General features: G+C 40.5%; 1 protein-coding gene and 1 non-coding gene across 2 annotated transcripts; one reads left to right on the forward strand and one right to left on the reverse strand.

Annotated features, from left to right (window-relative positions):
• Positions 1 to 21,132: 21,132 nt before the first annotated feature.
• LOC145128189 (uncharacterized) lies at positions 21,133 to 21,618 on the reverse strand. The gene has a single exon (XM_079063035.1). It carries the CDS (start codon positions 21,616 to 21,618, stop codon positions 21,133 to 21,135), a length of 486 nt encoding a protein of 161 aa, XP_078919161.1.
• A 1,173-nt stretch (positions 21,619 to 22,791) lies between these two features.
• On the forward strand, positions 22,792 to 22,898 carry LOC145151847 (small nucleolar RNA R71). The gene has a single exon (XR_013732398.1). It is a non-coding gene; the product is annotated as a small nucleolar RNA R71 (small nucleolar RNA).
• Positions 22,899 to 25,420: the final 2,522 nt, after the last annotated feature.

Below are 25,420 nucleotides of genomic sequence, written 5' to 3' on the forward strand. Positions count from 1 at the left end.
TATAGTCCATCATTGAATTTTTCGGCCCATTGGTCCCATTAGGGCTTACGGCCCAAAAGAGGTATGAGGGATGGGTTTTCGGCCCAATGAAAACAAATGGATGGTTTTCGGCCCAATAAGGCCCATGAGGAGTCTTATGGCCCAAAAATCCATTACTAAGTGAATGTAGGTCCAACTATGGCCCAAATGTGTATTCTTGGCCCAAAAGAATCAAGTTGAGGGTTTATTGGCCCATTAGGCCCAATAAATGATTCCTGGCCCAATAACAGGTTTGAACCGGGAAGTTAGGGTTACAAACCCAAAGTTGAGTGTATGAAATGTATCGAATTAGGTTTAAAGCTTCACAAGTGATTTTTTATTCGAATTGTCGTTATTGAATGAATATCTTGCATTGTATCAACATTAGGGTTACAATGTATGCTAGAAGTTAAATACACATGGACAAAATTTTCTAGCCCTGACATGCTAGTTGTGACACATTGTAGCCCCATCGGTGTGTCGGTGCCCTAGCCATGTAGGGTGGGTTGATGAATATGGACTCTGCGTCCGAGTCATCCTCCTCCTCCTCTTCCTCCTCGTCGACTTCCTCGTCGATATCTTCCTCCTCGATCACTTCCGGATCCTCCTCTGGGTCCTCTACTAACTGTCCCCAGTTCCCCTGGTTGGGGGGAAGATGATCACTTGCGTGGTGGAAGTCTGCCATATCGTCTGCACTAGAATATATAATTACGAGAAAATAGATAGAGAGTCAAAATACCCCTATAGTATTTTATTTCTTTTAGTTTTGTTCTTAGACCCTTATGATTTTAAATTTGGTAAGTTTTAGATTTGTTGTCCACCTTGACCACTCCTAAACACATGTTGCTCATATCTCGAATAAATATAGTTGATCAGGTTATATTTACCCTAGCTATGATAACATAACTGTCTAAGTTTGGTCGCAATGTCCAATTGCTTTAAAGACTTTTTATTTGTTTCTATACTAGGACTATATTGTTAATGTACTCACATGCAGTCATACTTTTATAAATTAGTTATATTTTAAAGCATACTGATGTGTGTGAAATGCACTAGTTTTAGTCCCACTATTTTAACATAAATTTAACACACGAAAGGCAGTGTACCTATCGATTAGTGGTATAGTTTAAGCAAGCAGGGTATCGAACACAAGGAACGGTAATAATTAAACTAACTACTAGAATTACCTAACTAAAAACAAATAATAAAAGAAGAGTTTTTCTCTAGTTTTGCAAGACTAGAAACTTAAGCAAATAACTAACACTCAAATGAGAACAATTAACAACTAAAGGCAATAAAAAGTAATTAGATTCAATAAAAGAAGAGACTTTTGTTTAGATTCGACTCACTTATTCCTATGGTTGATTATATGGCAAGTGCAATGGATTAAATTGTCATTGGCTACCGATTCCTAATGTGATTAGATTCACGTTCACTATTACTAATCCTTAGTAAACTAATTAATTCAAACAGTGGCCAATTGGTTAAACTAACAAGTTTATTAGCATTTAGTTCGGGTTAAGTAAGACTTGTAGTATTTAGCTAATTAAATTTATCATTTTAATCAACATCTTGTATGGTTGTTCATCACACAAGCTCACACATTAACTTACCTATTTTCTAGTTAATCCTAGGTTCATATTCACTAATACTAGGCATATAATATTATTTTCACATAAATCATATGAAACAAGCAATTAAGAGGATGTTCATGGAACTTAATACACTTGATAATTAACAGAAAATAGTTATTGTTAACACATAATGGTCTTTAACAAGCTTAACAAAACAATTCACCAAATTCAATCAATCCAATACCATAAAATCAAACCATATTAATAAGCTTATCTATCCAAACAAAAGTGATGAGTTTTTAGCTCATATCTACAGCAGGTAACAGCTCAAAAACAAAATCTAATAGAAAAAACATAATGTATGAAAGAGATTAAGAAAAGAGAGTGTGTTTTGCCTTTTTATCTCCTCTAAATCGATCTCTAGGGTTGATCTTTGAATTCCAGAGCTCCAATAAACCTTCTATTCGCCAATTAGTCGCAAAGAGATCCAGCCAAAAGTCCTTGTCTCGGGAATTAGTGCCCTTTATATAGATTTCTAAAACAAGGGCAACTCGTCGAGTCCCTTTAACCGACCCGTGTACGGTAAGTCTTGGTTTGTTCGCGAATATTCCTGTCTACTCGACGATTTGAGGGCCAACTCGCAGAGTCCTTCACCTTTTTAGCTCAATTTCTTCTTTCTTCAATTCCCGAGCTTCCGATTGCTAATCCGGCTTCCTTTTTAACTTGAGCATGTATTTTAGGCTGAAAATACAATTTAAACATAATTAAGTACCTTTTTCTCAATAATCAAGACAAAATGGCCAAAAAGTATTAAGATATTAGACAAAATATATAACTAAATATGCACATATCAAAATACCACACACTTGACTTTTGCTTGCCCCCAAGCAAAACTGAGTTTTAACACATGAATACCACATAAGACAATTCTAATCAAACCCAGCCATTATGCCAAGACCGCAACGCATGCATCTGTGTCTAAATTTCTCCTAAGGACCCCCCTAAAATACTTACAATCCTCATAAACACTCGCCCACTTCTTTTGAACAACACTCATTTTATGCATCCCTCCGAATCCATCCGCATAAAACTTTTTTAACCTCAAGGTATTTTTGGTTAAGCTATCCAAGCACACATAATCTAGAAAAATTACAACTTTTGATACCACAATGGAGCTCTTTTTTGAATTCTTCACTTCTTTGAATATTTGCTCTTTGATTTCTTGAATTCACCACCTTCTTGTTTGATTTTTTGTATCTTCAACTTTTTGAAATTCTTCAGAATTTTAATCTTCAATTTTATTCTTTGATGGCTCCAAAACTCTTTCAACTTTTGGTAATTTCTCTCTTTTTTTTATATCTCACTTTTTTTCATTTTTTTTCACTCAATCCCTACATGCTTACACAAGGGAGCTTAACTTCAACCTTTATTGGTTAAAGGTATTAGTCTTAGTGTGTAATGACTACTTAAGCTTTCCTGGATACATTTCAAGTACACAATGCTAAACACATTGTGTCCCTCAAACTAAGAGAGGTTGTGTTTTTGTCCCATGATTTCACTAGAATAAAGTGGGCCACAAATGCACTAGAACGTATATAGTCTCAACTAAACATTTGGGTCCTCATACAATCATCAAACATAATATTAGCATGAATCCTAATTGCTTTACCAAATTCTCTAATTAAGTCCTAGCAATTTTTTAATGCAATTTTTTTTAAAATTGACTAAAAATCTAAATTAACTAGTATAACCAACCCCCTACCCCACACTTAATTTATACAATGTCCCCATTGCATATTATGCATAATAAAAACATAAAAGTAAAGAGGGAATTAGAACAAACTCCCCTGGGATAGTAATGGCGAGGTTAATTTTCTTCATTTAAAGCTCTATCTTCAATTGACTTTAGGCATGGGAACAGCTCATCCATACCACGGGCGTCAAATCTCGTGTGTACAAATCTAAATATAAAGGAACAGGCTCTTGGAAATGCTCGGAGAATAATCTTCAAATAATATAATCAAAACCAGCGTCAAAGGTCATCGAATCATCGAGCGGAAAATAAGATGTTGAGAAACTCATCGAGTCCATGTGGAGACTCGGCGAGTTATCTTTATAACAGCATAAAAGTCGCGTTTTTCACTTGGACTCGTCGATTTCTAGATATGGACTCGACGAGTAGGCACAAAAAAAAAATTCTGCTTCATGTCCGTTTCTGGGGTAACTGGATAACGTCAAAATGACACTCCCCTTCATTTTTCTTCAGTAAAAGATACTCTTGTAACTGCTCTAATGGTCGAACTCAAAACTATAAATCTTCACTCCTAGATTCGATTTTCTCGTGTTTACTTCTCAATCTCGATTCGTGCACTTATTCTCTCACTCTTAAACTGAAAATATCAAAAACAAACACATGTAATAAACAAGGAAAACAAACTTACAAAACTACTTACTAATTGTTCAAACATTACCCAAACACAAGAAAACACACCAAGCAACATAAAAAAAATGTCTTAAACAACCACATAAATATAAATGAAACAAAAGGATAATCAATCTTCCTCCTCTTCATCATCTCCTCCAAGTGCGCTCCCTCCGACTCCACTTCTTCTTTGATTCAACCTTTCTTCCCAATTTCTAATGTACGGGTACTCGGGTCCATCCATCGGGGGTATGTGCATGTGGCTCATCATATGGGCAAGCGCCATATAATTGTAGTTAATACCTTGCTCCAAATCGTCTTGATATCGTCTAGACTCCACCTTATACCAATCCATTGGTAATCTATCTTCCACCGGGATTACCGATGGGTCTTCATGTGTATGTTTGTGTCTAGGCCAAACCCTTCTCCCCGGTTGTTCAGGAGCTACCACCTCATCATCTTCCGGTATTGCAAAATTACCACAACTGAAGTCCTCCACAATCTTCGCCCTCTTAAAATGAATAACATTGAACGGAGGTGTGGGAATCATGGTTAACACCCTCGCGGCCCCTCTCTCGAGAATACCATACGACCTTGCTATTTTGGTCACAAACATTCCACCATTACTTTTGGAGGTATTTCTCTCTTTTACCGCTCCTTCCCCCAAGTACCTCGCCAAACAATAAGGAAGATTGCAAAAAGTATTTGGCATAATTATGGACCACAAATAAAACACGTCAAGGCTTGGCACCTTGTCGTCATCTTTCCTCATGTTGATTGTGCTTGCAATAAGACGATGAATAAGGCAATGGATTGGTGACCGGATGCTCCCTTCTTGAGCCGCAGAAGGGATATCGACAGTGTTAGCTATTGTTGATCACCAATTTCTGAAGTTCATTCCTTCGGGAAAAGTTCTGTAACAACAATCCAAAAACATACCAAACGCCTCAGTCATGACCAAATATTGGTCATAAAAGCCTATTCTACATCCTAGCTCCGCCATGCTACATTATCAGTACTCCCCACCAAGACAAAATGTCAAGCCGTTGGGGATATAGTAATCATCCCCTCATATGAATGAAACAGTGGCAAAGAACTCCAAACATAACTCCTGCTACACCGGTTCTTGAATCCGGAATGGCCTCCTCCAACCATCGCATGTGACTTGAATCCCATCTTGAATGAAAACCTTTGTTAAGTAAGGGTTTAAAGACTCCTCCAGACCCACTTTCCCGATCCATGTCCAATTAAGTTCATTTGGTATATAGAACTCTTTCTTCTTAAGTGTCTCAAGTTTCTTCTTACATCTAGTCATGTTAGGTTGGGATCCAATTTCGGGGAAGTTGAACCAAGGGAAGTCCCCTTGGTCTCTTCTTGAGCTTTGTCCCCTTCTGAACATTTTCTGCAAAATTAAACACAAAGAAAACAACCATAAACCATAGAACTTGTTAAATAAAAAAACAAATCTGAAAACTGTAACACGAAGTCATCGAGTCCATAAATGGACTCGTCGAGTCCGATGAACTACTCGCGGAATACATCTCTGATTCGAACAAAATCTGCCATGTAAATCCAAAATATGTTCTAGGGGTTTGTTTAGGATGATAATCCAAGTTCTAATTCACAAAAAATTCCAGTCCAAACACACTATTTTAACGAAAATCAAAACCCTAGAATTTTTGTCAAAACCAAAAATCGGGTTTTTACCAAATTACTTCTTCTAGACTACTAAAAATCTAAACTTTAACAAGATTATGCATGAAAAACATTACCTTTTGAGAAAATTTGTAACGACCCAATTTTTCAAAGAAAATTTTCATTTTTGAATAGTCAAATACATTTCCACAATTTAAGAAATCCAATCGTAATTGTTTTCAAAATACATGTCAAATACAACTTTTATTGCAAACCTCAGAGTGTCCATAAAAACACATGAGAGATAGTGCACGCCACGCCATTACGCCTTGCCTTTGTCCTTGGGATCTGTAGTACCTGAAACAAATCCACAACCTGTAAGCTAAATGCTTAGTGAGTTTCTGTGACAACTCGAAATATTAGGATCAAGCAGGGTCTATATTGTAACCCTATTACAATGAGAACCTTGAAAACCATGAGAGCATAAGTGCATATATATGGACTTATACACTTTGGAAACCACATACAAGGCAACCTCTTGAAAGTAAACAAGTTTATCAAAGCAAAACTAGACGAATTGATTTGATTAAGAATCACAGAAAATAGATATAAGAACTTGTATTATGTTGCAACCTTGAATGCTTGAACCTTGGGAGCATCATTTTAGCTTTCTAAGCACAAGAAACATATTCCTATTTATAGAAATCATCCAAGATGCATATGCACTGAAGAATATCATCTAAGACCATAAATCCTTTTCATTAATCCATGTGTGGCCGTGAACACCATCCTAGGGAGCTTTTTGGCCGTGAACCACCTTGGTGGACCTTCATTTGGCCGTAAACTCTAAAGGAAAACTCATTTGGGGCGTAAACACTTCCCTAGGAAGTATCTTGAGAGTAAACACTTCCCTAGGAAGTACCTAGGGCGTAAACACTATAAGGACTCCAAAACTTGGCCATGAACACTTCCCTAGGAAGTATCTAGACCGTAAACACACTTCTAGAAGGCATCTTGGGCGTGAACTCAAATCTAGGAGGCTTCTAGGCCGTAAACAACTCCATTCCATGGGGTTTACGGCCATAAAATGTGAATAAGACAAATACATTTGACTTTATGATGCAACATCTCAACCATTTTCAAGGCTTGCACGGGTAAACACATGTTATCTATCAGATAACTAAGCAAACATCATCTCAACCTCCATCTCCTTACAAGAAGCATAAACCCCATTTCTCAATTCATAAACTCTTTGCACATTCTATGAACTCCTAAATCACTCTCAAACATATTCCAGATTCAAGTCTAAATTCTTCAAAGCATTCCCTAGTTCCTAGTAAGTATTTCAAGTTTTGGTTAGTGATTCTACATATTATCTTGTTTAATTCATCATATTTACACATAAAGTTATGTTTTAATATTCTTAGGATGTTCCAAGGTTCAAAGAGTTTATCAAACTCTTCAAGTGTTAGGATTTGAACTCCTCAAATTATCCACCAAATCAAACCAAGGTGAGCTTCATACCCCTATTTTTGAGTTTTCACTATTTTGGGGGAGTATACAAGTCAAAGGTCTTGTGAAATCTTGGTATAATTGCTTGTCTATACATGTATGTTATGTTGTGTGTGTTTATAGTTATGAAACTCCATATGAATAGTCCAAAAACTCGAGATTTTGGTTAAGTCTCAAGAGTTTGGACTATATTCCACATTTTATGTGTTGATTTGAAACAAAAACTAGTGTTTATTTGAACTATGAACCAATTCACAAAATCTTAGGTAAAGAACCACAAGGAATTGCTTCAAAATTTGCTTAAACAAATTTGTTGGCATAAAAATTTTGGAATATGTAAAATTATGAAAATTTATATTATTTTGGACCACTTTCGGCCATAAACATATATAAGGTCATTTTCGAAATGTGGCTAAATTCGAGATTTTGATTTTTAATTGGACCAAAAATGGAAATACCTAATAAATAAGGGTCATTTTAGACATTTTTCTTAAATATGAGCCTAAAATGAGTATTCTAAACGGAAATGGGCTATTTTCCAACAATTCTCGTATTTTTGGATCACTCATGATCCTTTTTGACAATTGTGGGTTTCATTTGAAAAATTATAAAAAGGAAGGGCCACTTTTGACAACATCGATAGTGTTGAGTCATTTTTGATTTATATGATTTAAAGTGGATTATTTTCAATAAACGAAACGAAATGAAACACCTAGTCAAGGAGCACAACTAAGGTTATGAAATGAAACGAAACACCTAGACAACGAGCACAACTAAGGTTATGAAACGAAACGAAACACCTAGTCAACGAGCACAACTAAGGTTATGAAACGAAACGAAACATCTAGTCAACAAGTACAACTATTGTTATTTGTTTAATAAATAACGGATTTTTACTATTTGCGTAAATATATGTTAGTATTCTAGTCAGACGCATCTTCACTGTACCTATATATATTAGTGTACGTTTAAAGTCCTGTAAGAGTTATAACCAGAGTCTCCTGGAGGGAGAGCGGGAATTTATGTATAGATCTATACGGGGTTGACACCCCGCACCTTCGTTGTTCGCTACAGCTAGACCGGCCAGTCTAGGGTGACAAATGTCTTAAACGAAACTGACGCCTGAAGAACGTCTAGACAGGCACTCCGTCATATTAGTATGGTTATAACGACTCACTTAGAATATAACAGTATTATTTTGAGATTTACGTGGGAACACCTTTCAAACAGTAGCACATTGTGTTGATCGTCCCCATGCTTGGTATTGATTGTCCACATTCGTTGTGTTGATTGTCCACATGTATTGTATGGATTGTCCACAAACACCCGTTGATTACTCACACTACTCCGGTCTTAGGGTTTTAAGCTCACAAACGATTGCACAATTTCCACTGATCACATTTTTTTTTGTTTGTTTATAATCAATTATGATTTTGAAAATCTTGAATGAAACTTTATCACACCAGTCTTGGGGTTTTAAGACTGCTATTTTTGTATATTAGAAAATATAGGATTTTCTGGGGGCAAAACGAACTTTATACAATTTTCGAAAAGTTATAACTAAAACACACACGTAATTATACTCGATTGGAAACAAGACTTACAACTATTTTGACAAGAAAATATTGGATTTTCTGGGTTTCTAAACTATCACAAATTTTTATACAAAAGTGCTTATGAAATCACCAACATATTATATGTTGACGCTTTTCAAACGACTTGTATTCTCAGGAATTCAGTGAGCAGGTTATGGATCGCGGATTCTAGATTATTTTGCTGTAATTTGGAAGTTACTTACTAATGTCTTTTGTGTAATTTAAAAACAAATGCATGATGTAAAAACAATGTAAGTTTGTTATCTCAATGTATGATGTTTGGATTTGCTATGTTTCATTTATATTCAATTGTTATGATACTGCACAATAACGTCATCCGCCCCCGGACGTTTCCGCCGTTCCGGTTCGGGGGTGTGACAGTTTCCCAGAGCATACCACACACACAATACACATATCACATATCATGTTAGCTATAAAAGCTACCTATAACACATAAGCCTTGCATACATAAAACCTGTAAGGATGTCATGGGCTCCCCCCAGGGTCTTACACCTTCGTGTCATGGGCTACCCCACATGGTCTTTACCTAGGAATGCCATGGCTACCCAACCTGGTCTTACATCCAATGCTATGAGCTACCCCACATGGTTTTTACCTAGGAATGCCATGGGCTACCCCACATGGTCTTACATCCAATGCCACAGGCTCCCCCCGGGGTCTTCCACGCAATAACACAAAATAACATAGCATATCAAATCACAGAAATGACTAACACATATACCATAATCACATAATGGGCCGGACTTGGTGCCTTAGACCCATGGGTATGGTGAGAAGACTCACCTCCGTCTGAAGAATCTGAAACCGCTCTCCCAACTGTCTGTAACCTCCCATGTTGAATAATCGAATTAACCCATGTTAGGACATCACATAATCAAAGGGGAACCCAAACCCCAAGTCCTTCCATGAAGACCCAATTATCCTTTCTTTGTTAATGGGCCAAATTCCATGTCCAAAATCAATAACAGGCCACTTGGCCCAATAAGACCCTACCATAACTCCAATGGCCCAACACAGATAAAATGGCCCACTATTCTCAGAATGCAACCAAGTCCAATAACCAAATGAGGCCCAACAGATCAAAGGCCCAAAACAGATCCAAGCCCATCTGTGATGCGTATGCTTAGCATACCACCCTAGTACACGCAGCGTACTGGGGTTCGGGGACTTACGCACAATGTACACTAGGTTACGCCCCGCGTAATAACATATTAAGCAATTTTTCCATTAAGTGCTTAATACTCGATTCTTTTACGTCCCAAAGTCAGATCTAAGCTTATTAAGACGACCTAGGGCATAAATTTGGCAACTTTATGCCTTTGCATGCTTCATATGCTCCCAACACCCCCATTAAGACCTTTCTAAGGTTCTTCACCCATGAATGAGGTCAAAACACTCACCAAGACTCCATTTTTATGTTGAAAAAAGACCAAGGGACCTCAGATCTGTCATTTCCATCGTCTGGAGTTGCTTAACTCACAAGAGGAGGTCCAAAATCAACCAAAGGGACAAAACTAGAAAACCCTAACTAAATCAAGTGAATAAGATGGCAAGGTCCAAGCTTTATACCTCCAGAAGCTTCTCAGGGTAGACTATATGTAGATTCTTGAAGCCAAAAGACTCTCCACGCTTCCTTGACAACTTCTCCTTCTTGAATGAACACTAAAAGAACCACAAATGCACTCTTAAAGCTCAAAATGCACTAACAAATGGTATTAGGGTTTCCCGAGACGTTTGAAGGTGAAGGAGGCTGTTTAGGGTGAGGCTCAAATTAGTTAAGGGTGTATATATAAGTCTTAAGTCCGAAAATTAGGGTTTTGGCCCTCTGTTGCGTACGCCCAACGTACCTTTACGTACACCCTGCGTACGCAAGGCTCCTTCGCGATCCTTCTGCCATAGTACGCTAAGCGTACCCTTAGGTACGCCCAACGTACGAGAGGGACCATTTTTGCCAATTAAATCATTTTCAAGGGTTTCAAAGGTGCACCTGATTTGGAGTGTTACAACTCTCCCCCACTTGAACTAGACTTCGTCCTTGCTTGGAGCAGCGTTTCCGAACCGAAAGACCCTTCTGCTCGGGACTCCGGGAACCTCTGGGCTTCCTTCGGGTGCTAGGGGGTTTACCTAGACTTAGGAGGGGGTTAGGGATCTTAGAGAGAGAAAGAAGTTAGAGAGAGAAGTGAAAAATGAGTGAAGAAATTGGCTGCCTTCGCTACCTTTTTATGGCCTGCGAGGCCTCGGAGTACGCTGGGCGTACTTCAGACCTACGCTGGGCGTAATCTCGGATAAGATCAACACGCGTCGCTTCGCTGATGGATCATCATGGCATGCTCCGGAACCGCGCAACCGAAGACCGCTGGGCGTTACCCTCTCCGGACGCGGGGCGTTCCTCGGCTACGTTGGGCGTATGCGAGACCAGGTGTCCTTATCGGATGCGAGACCGTGGGGAGCAAGGGAAGGCTGGGATCGTGCCACATCATCTTATCTCGCAGATTCACATCCTGCCTTCTAAAATTCATAACTTTCGCATACGAGCTCCGTTTTCGATGTTATTTATATCCACGCGTAGGCGGGAACGTACTCTACAACTTTTGTTTAAACTTCATCGGCTAATTTTGATTTTATTTTAAATTTATATTTTTAACAGGCCGTGGCATGATTGGTCCGTTAAAAATTCATAACTTCTTCATCCGACATCCGTTTTTGTCTGTCTTTTTATCGTTACGCTACTATTAAAGAGATCTTCGATTCTCGTTTAGGTTGTGTCGGCTAAAAACCGCTCGATCTAATATTCGAACTTCGGGCTGTACACTACTAAGCCGAAACTTTGAAAATTCATAACTTCCTCATACGAAGTCAGTTTGGGCGTTCTTTATATGTACGGAACCCTTGAGACATATTCTACAACTTGGTTAAGATTATTTATTCTAAATAATCTTTTGTCGAAAAGTCATTTTCGACCCCTATTATCTCTAAATTGACTAGCCCGGATCTACGGGCGTTACACACCGTCATCCTCATACAAATGTTCCCAATCGGGGACCCTGCCGTCTTGCGGCTCAAAGCATCGGCCACCACGTTGGCCTTCCCTGGATGGTATAGGATCTCACAATCATAATCATTCAGCACATCCAGCCACCTCCTCTGACACATGTTAAGGTTCTGTTGATCCATCAAATACTTCAAACTCTTGTGATCGATATAAATGGTGCACCGCACCCCATACAAATAGTGCCTCCAAATCTTGAGGGCAAAACCCACTGCCCCCAGTTCGAGGTCGTGAGTGGGGTAATTCGGCTCGTGAGGCTTCAACTGCCTCAAGGCGTAAGCTATCACGTGCCCCATCTGCATCAGTACCGCAACCAACCCTGAAATCGATGCGTCGCAGTGCACCAAGAAATCGTCTAACCCCTCAGGTAGTACTAGGATCGGAGCCTCGCATAACCTGCATGTCAGGGTCTCAAAAGTCGTCTGCTGATCCGTGCCCCACCGAAAGGTCACATTCTTCTTGGTTAAGCGGGTTAATGGCACAACAATCTTGGAGAAATCCTGGATAAATCTCCGATAATAGCCCGCTGAACCCAAGAAGCTATGAATTTCTGACGAGTTCTTCGGTACTTCCCACCGCATCACAGCCTCGACCTTGGCTGGATCGACCAAAATGCCCTCCTGATTGATGATATGCCCCAAAAACTATACCTCCCGCAGCCAGAAATCACACTTGGAGAACTTTGCATAAAGCTTCTCCGCCCTCAGGGTCTCTAATACCTCCCTCAAATGCTGCTCATGCTGCTCCCTGGTCTTAGAATAGACCAGGATATCATCAATAAAAATGATCACTGACCGATCCAGCATCAGTCGACACACCTTGTTCATGAGATCCATGAACGCTGCTGGGGCACTTGTGAGCCCAAACGGCATCACCACCAACTCATAATGCCCATACCGAGTCCTAAATGCCGTCTTTGATATACCCTCATCCCGAATCCTCATCTGGTGGTATCCCGGCCGTAGATCAATCTTGGAAAACCAACACGCACCCTGCAGCTGATCAAACAAATCATCGATCCTTGGAAACGGATAACAGTTCTTCACCGTTAGCTTGTTCAACTCTCTATAATCGATGCACATCCTGTGTGACCCATCCTTCTTTTTCACGAAAAGGATCGGTGCTCCCCACGGGGAACTGCTCAGACGTATGAACCCTCGGTCTAGCAGCTCCTGAAGCTACGTACATAACTCCTGCATCTCAGGTGGTGCCAACCGATATGGTGCCTTTGCTATCGGAGCGGCACCAGGCACCAAGTCGATGCAAAACTATACCTGCCTCTCCAGAGGCACTCCCGGTAACTCTTCGGGGAAAACATCTCGAAAGTCCTGCACAACCGGCACACTGCCCACATCTGTCGTGGTCTCTACCCTCGTATCTGAGATATAAGCTAGAAATCTTGTACAACCCTGCTGCAGAAATCTCCTAGCCCTTGCAACCGAATAGAGAGTTGGCCCCTGCGAGGCTCTCTCACCATGAATAACCAGTTCTCCCCCAATTGGGGTTCGAACCCTCATGGCCCCGTTGGCCCCCAACCAGTCCATCCCAACGATCACCTTCAACCTCTGCAACGGTATCGAGACTAGTTCAACACGAAACCTCTTACCAAGCAGATTCAGGACACAGTCCCGATACACCCTCGCAGCACTAACGTTGCGGTCATCTGCAAATTCTACCTCGAGTGGGGAATCCAGAGTTCCAGGCGCGTCCCGAAACTTCTTGCTAAGCGCAAGAGACACGAACGATCGGGTAGCACCCGAATCAAACAAAACATGAGCAGACATACCATTGACGAAAAAGGTCCCTATACAAGCATAAAGTAACCATAAGTCATACAAATCATAAGATCAGAGAATAATAAACACGTACCAGCCACGACGTCTGGCGCTGCCCGATCCTCCTCGGTAGTCCGCTGAAACGCACGGCTCTTCACCGCCGGAGCTTCCGCCTTAACAGGGCGGCCATCGGTGATCCTCAGTGTGGCAGGTGCAGGCACCGCCACTGCTCCTCCCCCTCCCTGTAACCTCGGACAGCCAGCCTTTTTATGGCCAGTCTGGTTGCAGTGGAAACATAACAAGCCCTTCTTGGGGCAATCCCTGCTCAAGTGGCCCTGCTGACCATAAGAGTAACATCCTAATATCCCGGTTGTCCGAGAAGCCCTACTGTGAAATCTCCCGCACCTGGCGCAGGGCCCCTGCTGGAAGTGTCTGAAGTCTTAGGCTTCTTAACCTGACCCACTGATGCCTGTGCCTGCTCCGGCTTCTGCTTGGTGCGGAAGTCTAACTCCATCTCCCATTCTCGGGCCTTTTCCACCATCTCATTCAGGGTTTTGCACCCTGTAAAGCTCACAAACTCCCAGATATGATCCCTCAGCATGGAATGATATCTCGTCCTACGCATATCCTCGTCAGTAGCATACTGCAGGATCAACAAAGCTCGTTCCCGAAACTTGGTGGTGATCTCCGCCACAGTCTCGGTGGTCTGCTGAAGGTCATGAAACTCCCTCCAAAGTCGTTTCACCTCAATGGCTGGTGCAAACTCCAAGTCAAATCGTCGAACAAACTCGGCCCAGGTCATCTCATCCACACCAGCTACTCCCACTTTACTCGTAACCTCGCCCCACCAATCTCGGGCCCTGTCTCTCAGCATATAAGAAGCAAATCCCACCTTTGCCGCATCCGGGCAAGAACTCATGCGCTGGGCGTTCTCGATATCCACCACCCAGCGTCGGCTAACAATGGAGTCCCTAGCCCAGAAAAACTCTGGCGCCCCACACGCCTTGAACTCCCGGAATGAGGGAGTTTGGGCCCCAACCTGACCCGCAGCAATCTCAGCACTGAATGCCCTGAGTCTCTCCTCCATCATACCCTCCTTGACCGTCCCAAAGATGACTGGGGGTAGCGTCAAGGATGCCCCTGGTAACCTCGGCTACAATAAGCTCTCGCAGCCTCTCATCAATCACATCGATAGTGTCGCCTGATCCTGCCCCGGATCCAGATCCCCCTACTCCAAATCGTGTCACCACCATGCTGAACTGAAATGTCATAAATCACAACGATTAGGATTTCCATATAAGGGATCTTCCCACTCCGGTCCTCCTTGAAGTCGTCAGATCTAACATTGGTTCGGGTACAGGTCCTGTGATTTCAGTAGTATGGGCCTAATACTACCTTCCACACCTACCTGTACCTTTCCCGAATGCTGTACATGATAACTCCAATTCGTCCCAAAACTGAACCATATTCCACAACTACCGCATACATCAATCTCAGGCTGTCCTAAGATTTACTCTACTCATATCAATCAAACCAATCATGACAGGTTGCCATTATGCATGCAAATTATACACAGAAAAGGATCAAATAGACTTTCGAATAAAAGATTCTACCCTAGGACCACAACCAGACAAGGAACAGGAAATAAGGCCAAATCAATCGTTTTGAGGCTATAAGCTCCTAACCGTATATAATTTTAAAAGCATACACATAGCAAGTTCCATATAATCAACAAAGCTTAAATATCAGTATAACATGGCTAACATATTGGGGAACTACTTACTTGGATCGGCTGATCACGCGCGTTGCACTCTCATCTTTTCATTTCTTTTAAAATCCTTTTTATGTTATTTTTGAAAATAATTTTACCATTTCCTTAGTTTGAGTCTTGACACACCCGAGGGTGTGCCCGAATCCCTCAAACCAAGGCTCTGATACCAGCTTGTAACGACCCAATTTTTCAAAGAAAATTTTCATTTTTGAATAGTAAAATACATTTCCACAATTTAAGAAATCCAATCGTAATTGTTTTCAAAATACATGCCAAATACAACTTTTATTCCAAACATCAGAGTGTCCATAAAAACGCCTGGGAGAGAGTACACGCCACGCCATCACGCCTTGCCTTTTCCCTTGGGATCTGTAGTACCTGAAACAAATCCACAACCTTTAAGCTAAATGCTTAGTGAGTTTCCCAGAGCATACCACACACACAATACACATATCACATATCATGATAGCTATAAAAGCTACCTATAACACATAAGCCATGCATATATAAAACCTATAAGGATGCCATGGGCTCCCCCCAGGGTCTTACACCTTCGTGTCATGGGCTACCTCACATGGTATTTACCTAGGAATGCCATGGGCTACCCCACATGGTCTTACATCCAATGTCATGGGCTACCCCACATGGTCTTTACCTAGGAATGCCAAGAGATACCCCACATGGTCTTACATCCAATGCCACGCCACGCCCCCCCCCCCCCCCCCCGGGGTCTTCCACGTAATAACACACAATCACAGAGCATATCAAATCACAGAAATGACTAACACATATACCATAATCACATAATGGGCCGACCTTGGTGCCTTAGACCCATGGGTATAGTGAGAAGACTCGCCTCCTTCCGAAGAATCTAAAACCGCTCTCCTAACTGTCCGTAACCTCCCGTGCTGAATAATCGAATTAACCCATGTTAGGACATCACATAATCAAAGGGGAACCCAAACCCCAAGCCCTTCCATGAAGGCCCAATTATCCTTTCTTTGTTAATGGGCCAAAGTCCATGTCCATAATAAATAATGGGCCACTTGGCCCAATAAGACCCTACCATAACTCCGATGGCCCAACACAGATAAAATGGCCCACTATTCTCAGAATGCAACCAAGTCCAATAACCAAATGAGGCCCAACAGATCAAAGGCCCAAAACAGATCCAAGCCCATCTGTGATGCGTATGCTTAGCGTACCACCCTAGTACGTGTCGCGTACTGGGGTTCGGGGACTTACGCGCAGCGTACACTAGGTTACGCCCCGCGTACTAACAGATTAAGCACTTTTTCCATTAGGTGCTTAATACTCGATTCTTTTACGTCCAAAAGTCAGATCTAAGCTTATTAAGACGACCTAGGGCATAAAGTTGGCAACTTTATGCCTTTGCATGCCTCATATGCTCCCAACACCCCCATTAACACCTTTCTAAGGTTCTTAACCCATGCATGAGGTCAAAACACTCACCAATACTCAATGTTTATGTTGACAAAAGACCAAGGGACCTTAGATCTGTCATTTCCATCCTCTGGATTTGCTTAACTCACAAGAGGAGGTCCAAAATCAACCAAAGGGACAAAACTAGAAAACCCTAGCTAAATCAAGTGAATAAGATGGCAAGGTCCAAGCTTTATACCTCCAAAAGCTTCTCAAGGTAGACTATATGTAGATTCTTGAAGCCAAAAGACTCTCCAAGCTTCCTTGACAACTTCTCCTTCTTGAATGAACACTAAAAGGACCACAAATGCACTCTTAAAGCTCAAAATGCACTCAAAAATGGTATTAGGGTTTCCTGAGATGTTTGAAGGTGAAGGAGGTTGTTTAGGGTGAGGGTCAAATGAGTTAAGGGTGTTTATATAGGTCTTAAGTCTGGAAATTAGGGTTTTGGCCCTCTGTTGTGTACGCCCGGTGTACCCTTAAGTAAGCCCCGCGTATGCAAGGCTCCTTCGCGATCCTTCTCCCATAGTATGCTAAGCGTACCCTTAGGTACGCCCAACGTACGAGAGGGATCATTTTTGCCAATTAGTTCATTTTCAACGGTTTCAAAGTTGCACCTGATTTGGAGTGTTAGAAAATTGGAAGAGAAAGTTGTGAAATTGGGTATTCTTGCTTGAGAGCACTTCTTGGTTGAATTTGGGAGATGGTGACGACTTGAATGAACTTTTTACTCTTTAGGTTAAAAACCCTAATTTACATAGTGTAATTTTTTTCCCGTTAATAAAGTCTACTCGTCGAGTTGGGATACCCGACTCGTCGAGTAGAGACATATTTTACGTTTTGTCACGGATTTCCAGACGGACTAGTCGAGTAGGGTCGACTGGACTCGACGAGTTGTTCCTTCTGTTCGAAAAAATTTTGTTCTCTTAAAAATGAATTTCACCGTACCCCACACTCAAACCTTGCTTGTCCTCAAGCAATCATTTTAAGCTTAAACAGAGGATAAAGACCAAAAATCCTATTAAAACACACAAAACAAAGAAAACTAAAAATCAAAACGAAAAGAAAAGGGTAAAAAGAAAGCAAACTCAAATTGCGGGTTGCCTCCAGTAAGCGCTTCTTTTTGAGGAGTCTTTAACCGGACTCCTTCCTGCTCTACGTTGCAGCGGCTTTCTCAAAATCCATCCCTTCATCAAGTAGTTCTTCATTAAGTATGTCCTCTTCATATTTCTTGACTCGATGCCCATTCACCTAAAAGTTTGACACTTCCTTGCTCCACAATTCAATTACCCCGTACGAATATACATGCTTGATTGTAAAAGGCGCTGACCAAGGAGTGCGTAATTTTCCCGGAAAAAGCTTTAATCTTGAATTGTATAAAAACACTTTTTGATTAGCTTCAAATTCCTTATTACCCTTCAACCTTGCATCATGCCATCTCTTTGTCTTGTCTTTATAGATCAATGAGTTAGTGTATGACTCATTCCTCAACTCTTCCAAGGCATTTAGTTGCAAAAGTCTATTGGCACGTAACTCATTAGGCTCAAAATTGCATGTTTTTAAAGCCCAAGAGGCTTTGTGTTCAAGCGCCACGGGTAAATGACAATTTTTACCATAAACCAATTTATAAGGTGTGGTTCCAATGGGTGTTTTGAATGTGATCCTAAATGCCCCAAGTGCATCATCCAATTTGTCTGCCTAATCTTTTCTATTACTACCCACCAATCTTTCCAATATTCTTTTGAGTGCCCTATTTGTGACCTCAGTTTGCCCATATGTTTGTGGATGGTAAGGTGTTGAAAACCTACGGCGTACACCATATTTTTGTAACACTTTTGCTAGTTGATCATTAGCAAAGTGGGTTCCTCTATCACTAATTAATTTCTTGGGGACTCCAAACCTAGAAAATAACCTTTGTAATAATTTTACCACAACCCTTGCATCATTGGTTGGTAATGCTTGCGCTTCTGCCCATTTTGAGACATAATCCACCGCCACAAGTATGTACTTATTGCCTTTGGATGAAGGAAATGGTCCCATGAAATCCACACCCCACACATCAAAGATTTCACAAACTTGAATATTCCTTTAAGGCATTTCATTCCTTGCCGAAATATTACCCGTCCTTTGGCAAGTATCACATTCCCTCACATAAGTAGCAGCATCTTTGAAGATAGTAGGCCAATAGAACCCACATCAAATACTTTCTTACCAGTGAATTGTACCCCATGATGTCCTCCTGCCGGTCCGTTGTGGCAATGCTCCAATATGCCTCATATTTCCTTACCAAAAATGCATCTTCGTATAGTGTCATCCGCACAACTCCTAAAAAGGTATGGCTCAACCCAGAAATAATATTTAATTTCTGAAAAGAGCTTCTTTTTTCTGTTGGTGAGTGAGCCCTTTTGGAAGAAAATCTACTGCCAAGAAATTTGCAATATCGGCATACCATGGTTCTTCCCCCATTATAACCATCAAATACTCTTCCAGGAAGCTATCTTCAATGCCCTTGTCATCCATATCTTCCCTTGCTGGATTTTCTAATCTGTAAAGATGGCCAGCAACTATATTTTCCATCCCTTTCTTGTCCTTGATCTCGATGTCAAATTCTTGAAGCAACAGCACCCATCAGATCAACCTAGGCTTCGCATCCTGCTTGGCAAACAAATACTTGATAACAGAATGGTCAGTAAACACAGTAGTTTTAGAAAAAATTAAATAGGGACAAAATTTGTCAAAGGCATACACCACGGCTAATAACTCTTTTTCGGTTGTGGTGTAGTTTTCTTGGGTAGGATTTAGGATCTTGCTGGCATAGTAAATGGGTTGAAAGTGCTTGTCAACACTTTGGCCACGTAGAGCTCCTAAGGCAAAGTCGCTTGCATCACACATTATTTCAAACGGTAAGTTCCAATTCGGGGCGATAATGATCGGGGCGTTAGTCAATTTTTCTTTCAAAATTTCAAAAAAGGCTAAACAATTATTTAGAAAAATTAAAAGGTGCATCTTTCAAAAGTAGTTGAGTTAAAGGTCTAGTAATTTTTAAAAAATCTTTAATAAAGCGACGGTAAAAACCCGCGTGACCTAGAAAACTCTTAATGCCCTTCACATTAGTTGGTGGAGGTAATTTAGCAATAGTGTCAATTTTCGCCCGATCCACATCAATCCCTGCCTTGGAAACTTTATGGCCTAATACAATGCCTTCTTTCACCATAAAGTGACATTTCTCCCAGTTCAATACTATATTGATCTTTTCACACCTAGCAAGCATCGAGTCGAGGTTAGCAAGACAATCATGAAAAGAAGAGCCAAAAATAGAAAAATCATCCATGAATACTTCCATGAATTTTTCCACCATGTCATGGAATATCGCTGTCATGCATCTTTGGAAAGTTGTCGGCGCATTGCATAACCCAAAGGGCATGCGTCGATAAGTAAATGTTTCAGTTGGACAAGTAAAAGTGGTCTTCTCTTGATCAATTGGGTCAATGGGGATTTGGAAATAACCTGAAAACCCATCTAAAAAACAATAATAGCTATGGCCTGATAAACTCTCAAGCATTTGATCAATAAAAGGGAGAGGAAAGTGGTATTTGCAATTGGCATCGTTTAGTTTTCGGTAATCGATGCACACCCGCCAACCGGTTATCGTTCGTGTAGGTATAAGCTCGTTCTTCTCGTTGGTCACGACCATCATACCTCCTTTCTTTGGCACTAACCCATGGACTTTCGGAAATCAAATATATAATCCCCGCATGTAAGAGCTTGACAACTTCTTTCTTGACCACCTCTTGCATGTTTAAGATTAAACACCTTTGGTGTTGCACTACCGGCTTCGCACCTTATTCAATATTTATCTTGTGGGAGCAATATGAAGGACTTATTCCTCTTATGTTGGTAATTTTTCACGCGATGGCATTCTTCCTTTTTTTTCAAAACTTGAACTAACTCTTCTTTTTCAGATTTGGTGAGGTCGGAAGCAATGATAACAGGATTTTGTTCACCTTCTTTGAGAAATGCGTATTCTAAATGTTCAGGAAAAGTTTTCAGCTCTAATTTCATGTTTTGTACACTGAAGACGTCGAGTCTAGAAAAGGGACTCGTCGAGTTCTGCCAAAAATTTCCGTCTGATCGCGATTTTTCAAATGGACTCGTCGAGTCGGTGCCTTCGACTCGACGAGTAGACTTTTCAGCATTTTTGATTAATTCTTCATATTCAGCTTCTTCGTGCAATGTTTCTATCTCCTTTAAGTCTTTTTCAGCATCAAAATTGTCTTCAAAGGCAATGGCAGGCTCGTTTGGGTGGTCCTCTTTCCATTATTCCATTAGTGCTTCCATAGTGTTCACCGAAAATGACGTGTCATCACTATACTTGGAATGCTTCATGGCTCGATCAACTCCAAATGTAACTGACTCTTCTCCCACCCGAAGGGTAAGCTTGGATTCTCTCATGTCTACTATGGCACTTGCGGTGTTTAGGAAAGGTCTTCCAAGAATGATCGGCACTTGGTGGTTCTCTTCCATGTCTAGCACAATGAAATCTACGAGGAATACAAATTTATCAACTTTTACCAAGTCCTCACATATTCCCCTTGGAAATTTCACCATCTTGTTTGCTAAATGAATTTCCATACGAACCGGTTTCGGTTCCGGAAGGTTCAACTTCTTAAAGAAAGAGTATGGCATAAGATTAACACTCGCCTCCGAATCTGCTAATGCATAACTAGTAGCTAAGTTCCCAAATTGGCTTGGAAACGTTAAACTACCCGGGTCACCCATCTTCTTTGGCAATTTGTTCAACATTGCGGCTCAACAATTTTCATTAAGCACCATCATGGAAACCTCTTCCAACTTCTTTCGATTCGTGAGTAGTTCTTTTAAGAATTTTGCGTACTTAGGCATTTGTGCAACCGCTTCTATGAAAGGAATATTGATTTGGAGGGCTTTGATGTGTTCCAGAAACTTTTGATAATCTTCATTCTGCTTTTCTTGTCTAGCCCGGCTTGGAAATGGCAATGGAGGTTGATAAGGTTTCAAAGGGGGATCAATTTTGTGTTCAAACTGTGGACTCGTCGAGTCCTTTTCCTCGACTCAACGAGTCGGGTCGACTGTTTGAGATTTCGGGTCTTCTTTCTGCTTCTCCTACACCTCTTTTGTATCATCATTCAATATAGGTGTTAGAGGGGTAATTATCTTCCCACTTCTAGTCGTCACAATGTTAATTTGAGCGCCTCTCAGATTTTTCTCGATATTGCATGGAAGTTCAGTCGGTGCTCTTTGATTGATTTGTAGTGCAAGTTAGCCTAACTGTTTTTCAATGTTTAGTATAGAGGCCTGCTGATTTCTCATCAATTCTTGTTGCTCTTTCATCATGGCTTGTTGTTCTCTTATTGCATCATCGGTTTCGTTGTGTCTTTTCTCGGATGCAGCTGCAAATCTTGTGAGCATGTCTTCAAAGTCCATTTTCTTCTCTTGCATCGGTTCCTATTTTTCATAAAACCCTCTTGTCTTCATCCTATATTTCTCCTCCTTTGCCTTCTTGTACTCATCGTATGGTAGCCACTCTTTTTTTCGGTTTTCGCCAATCTTCATCATATTTATTGCCATTTGAGTAACACACTTGTGCTTCCGGTTCCCATGCTCGTCTAGATCACAATCCTTGGTAAGGTGAGGCCTGCTACAATTATCACATCCCACCCGGATGGCATGGATGGATTGATCCATCTTTGTCATTCTTCAGTCCAAGCTATCCAATTTCGCCATCACTGATGCCATATTATTGGAAACTGAGTTCATTGTCCCTCGAGTTGAGTCGCCCTTGGGTTATGGTATTCTCTAGATTGCTTAGAGAATTCTTCACTTAGCTCCTTTATAACACCGTGATTTTTCTTCGTGGGTGGTCCTTGGGAATCAAGGAGTTGCCTAGTCGTCACGTTCACCCCATCATAAAAAATGGAGACTTCTTGTTGAATGTTAAGATCATTGTGGGGGCAACTCCTCAACAAGCCCTTGTACCTTTCCCACGCCTCATGAAGTGACTCTCCTATTTGTTGTTCAAAGTTTGCAATGGCTTTCTTCAATTTTGCTATTTTTGAGGGAGGGCAAAATTGATCAATGAACTCTTCATGCAAATGAGCCCATGTGGTGATGGATCCTGGAGGGAGTGCTTTTAGCCAATCTTCCGCGGCTCCCTTAAGTGTAATCGGTAGCATACGAAGCAAAACAGTCTCGCGAGGAACATTAGGGATGTTGAAGTAGTCGGCTATGTCGTTGACCTCGTCGATGTGCTTGTACGCGTCTTCGTGATCTTTCCCGTAGAATGGGATGTCCTTGAGTTGGGCGAGTGTGTGGCCTTTTAGCTCAAAAGTAGCAGTTGCCGGAATTGCAGGTTGCACGAGATCCGACCCGGTAACATCACGCATTCTTGTTTTGTATTCGCCCATGGTAATGTCCGCAATGTCAGCCATGGTGTTGTCGGGTTCGCTTTCTTCTTCGGATTCTATCTCATACTCGGTCTCTCTTGGATCGGGATTTTGTTCAAAACTTTCTATCTTGCTCCCTTCGCTCTTTTGACTGCTAGATTCACCCACTTTCTTTCCTTTCTTCTTTCCAAAGACCGATTTAAGGTCCTTGAACGGTGACTTCTTTGGCGGGTTAGCTTCTTCAACGACTTTATCTTTGTTCTTCCTAAGAGCGGATTTCGGGTCTTCGAGTGGTGCGACCAAAGGTGTATTTGATCTACGGGTCATATAATACCTGAAAGTAAACAGAAAACACGCGTAAAAAGAACAAAAACGAAATAAAAACGAAAATGAAAAATGCGATGGACTCGTCGAGTCTGTTCGACTGGACTTGACGAGTTCACTGCTAAAACTGAAAAACTAAAGATCTAAGACTAAAACAAAAAAACTAGTACTTTAAAATAACTAAATAAATGACAAAAAAAATATTAACTTTATGTAAGATAAATCTTACACAAAGGATCGATAACACTAGCAATTAAAATAATTATTAGAGTTGTTCCCCGGAAACGACGCCAAAAACTTGATGTGTGTGAAATGCACTAGTTTTAGTCCCACTATTTTAACATAAATTTAACACACGAAAGGAAGTGTACCTATCGATTAGTGGTATAGTCTAAGCAAGTAGGGTATCGAACACAGGGAACAGTAATAATTAAACTAACTACTAGAATTACCTAACTAAAAACAAATAATAAAAGAAGAGTTTTTCTCTAGTTTTGCAAGAGTAGAAACTTAAGCAAATAACTAACACTCAAATGAGAAAAATTAACAGCTAAAGTCAATAAAAATAACTAACAAGTTTACTAGCATTTAGTTCGGATTAAGTAAGACTTGTAGTATTTAGCTAATTAAATTTATCAATTCAATCAACATTCTGTATGGTTGTTCATCACACAAGCTCACACATTAACTTACCTATTTTCTAGTTAATCCTAGGTTCATATTCACTAATACTAGGCATATAATATTGTTTTCACATAAATCATATGAAACAAGCAATTAAGAGGATTTCATGCAACTTAATAGACTTGATAATTAACAGAAAATAGTTATTGTTAACACATAAGGGTCTTTAACAAGCTTAACAAAACAATTCACCAAATTCAATCAATCCAATACCATAAAATCAAACCATATTAATAAGCTTATCTATCCAAACAGAAGTAATGAGTTTTTAGCTCATATCTACAGCAGGTAATTGTCACACCCCCAAACCGGAACGGCAAAAACGTTCGGGGGTGGTTGACGTCATGCGTAGTATCACAACAGTTGTATCATAGCAAGCATAGTAAACACAACCAAACATTTATTACATATATGAAAAAGGTTTACATTGTTTTAATACAAGGTTTTAATTCATAACAAAAGTAAAATCGAAAGACGTGACTCTAACGCGCCGACTTCTCCAAAAGCCTAGAAGTATCTGTCTACTAATTCCCTGAGAATACAAGCAGTTTTGAGAGAATATCAGCATAAAGCTGGTGAGTTCATAAGCGTTTAGTTTTTGGTGGAAAATGTTCTTTGATCCTTTTGAAAAGTGTTCCTCAAGAAAATCCTATATTTTCTTATAAAAAACATGTTTGAAAACCCATTCCTTCCATGACTTCCAGATTCGTACCAAGATACGTACAATCCAAGGTGTCGTGGAATGAATATTAATATCCGTTGATTACATGATAAACAAATCCGTTTTGAATAGCCGGTTTATCCCGGGAAAATCCTATATTTTCCCTAAAGGTTGATGGTTGATTATTCGTTTTAAACTGAGGTATGCAAGTATCTACCATACTCGTATTTATAAAAGCAGTTTTCTTTTAAAAACCCTGGTTACACCCAGAGAGGTATATTAGCCTTAAAAACTAAATAAAAGAAAACCGTGATGAACTAAGTCCTGAAGATATTATTATTAATACCCTCCATTAATTAAATCGGTTATTACTTTGAGGTTAGTTCACTTGATTCATTATTACAAAAGTAAATTCCTGTTATCTAGGTTTTGAGTTTCATGACCATAACTGACAGGATAAGGCACATAACAGGACCGATATCCTCAATGACTTTGTCACCCGGAGACCTGCCGG

The sequence above is a fragment of the Lactuca virosa genome, chromosome 1 (genome assembly GCF_052849685.1).
Source record: "Lactuca virosa cultivar CGN04683 chromosome 1, Lactuca_virosa_CGN04683_v6, whole genome shotgun sequence".
Classification (NCBI taxonomy): domain Eukaryota; kingdom Viridiplantae; phylum Streptophyta; class Magnoliopsida; order Asterales; family Asteraceae; genus Lactuca; species Lactuca virosa.

What these genes read in the sequence shown, in the direction of transcription:
- LOC145128189 (XM_079063035.1), bottom strand. Translation starts at nt 21,618, where the DNA reads ATGTTGAACAAATTGCCAAAGAAGATGGGTGACCCGGGTAGTTTAACG.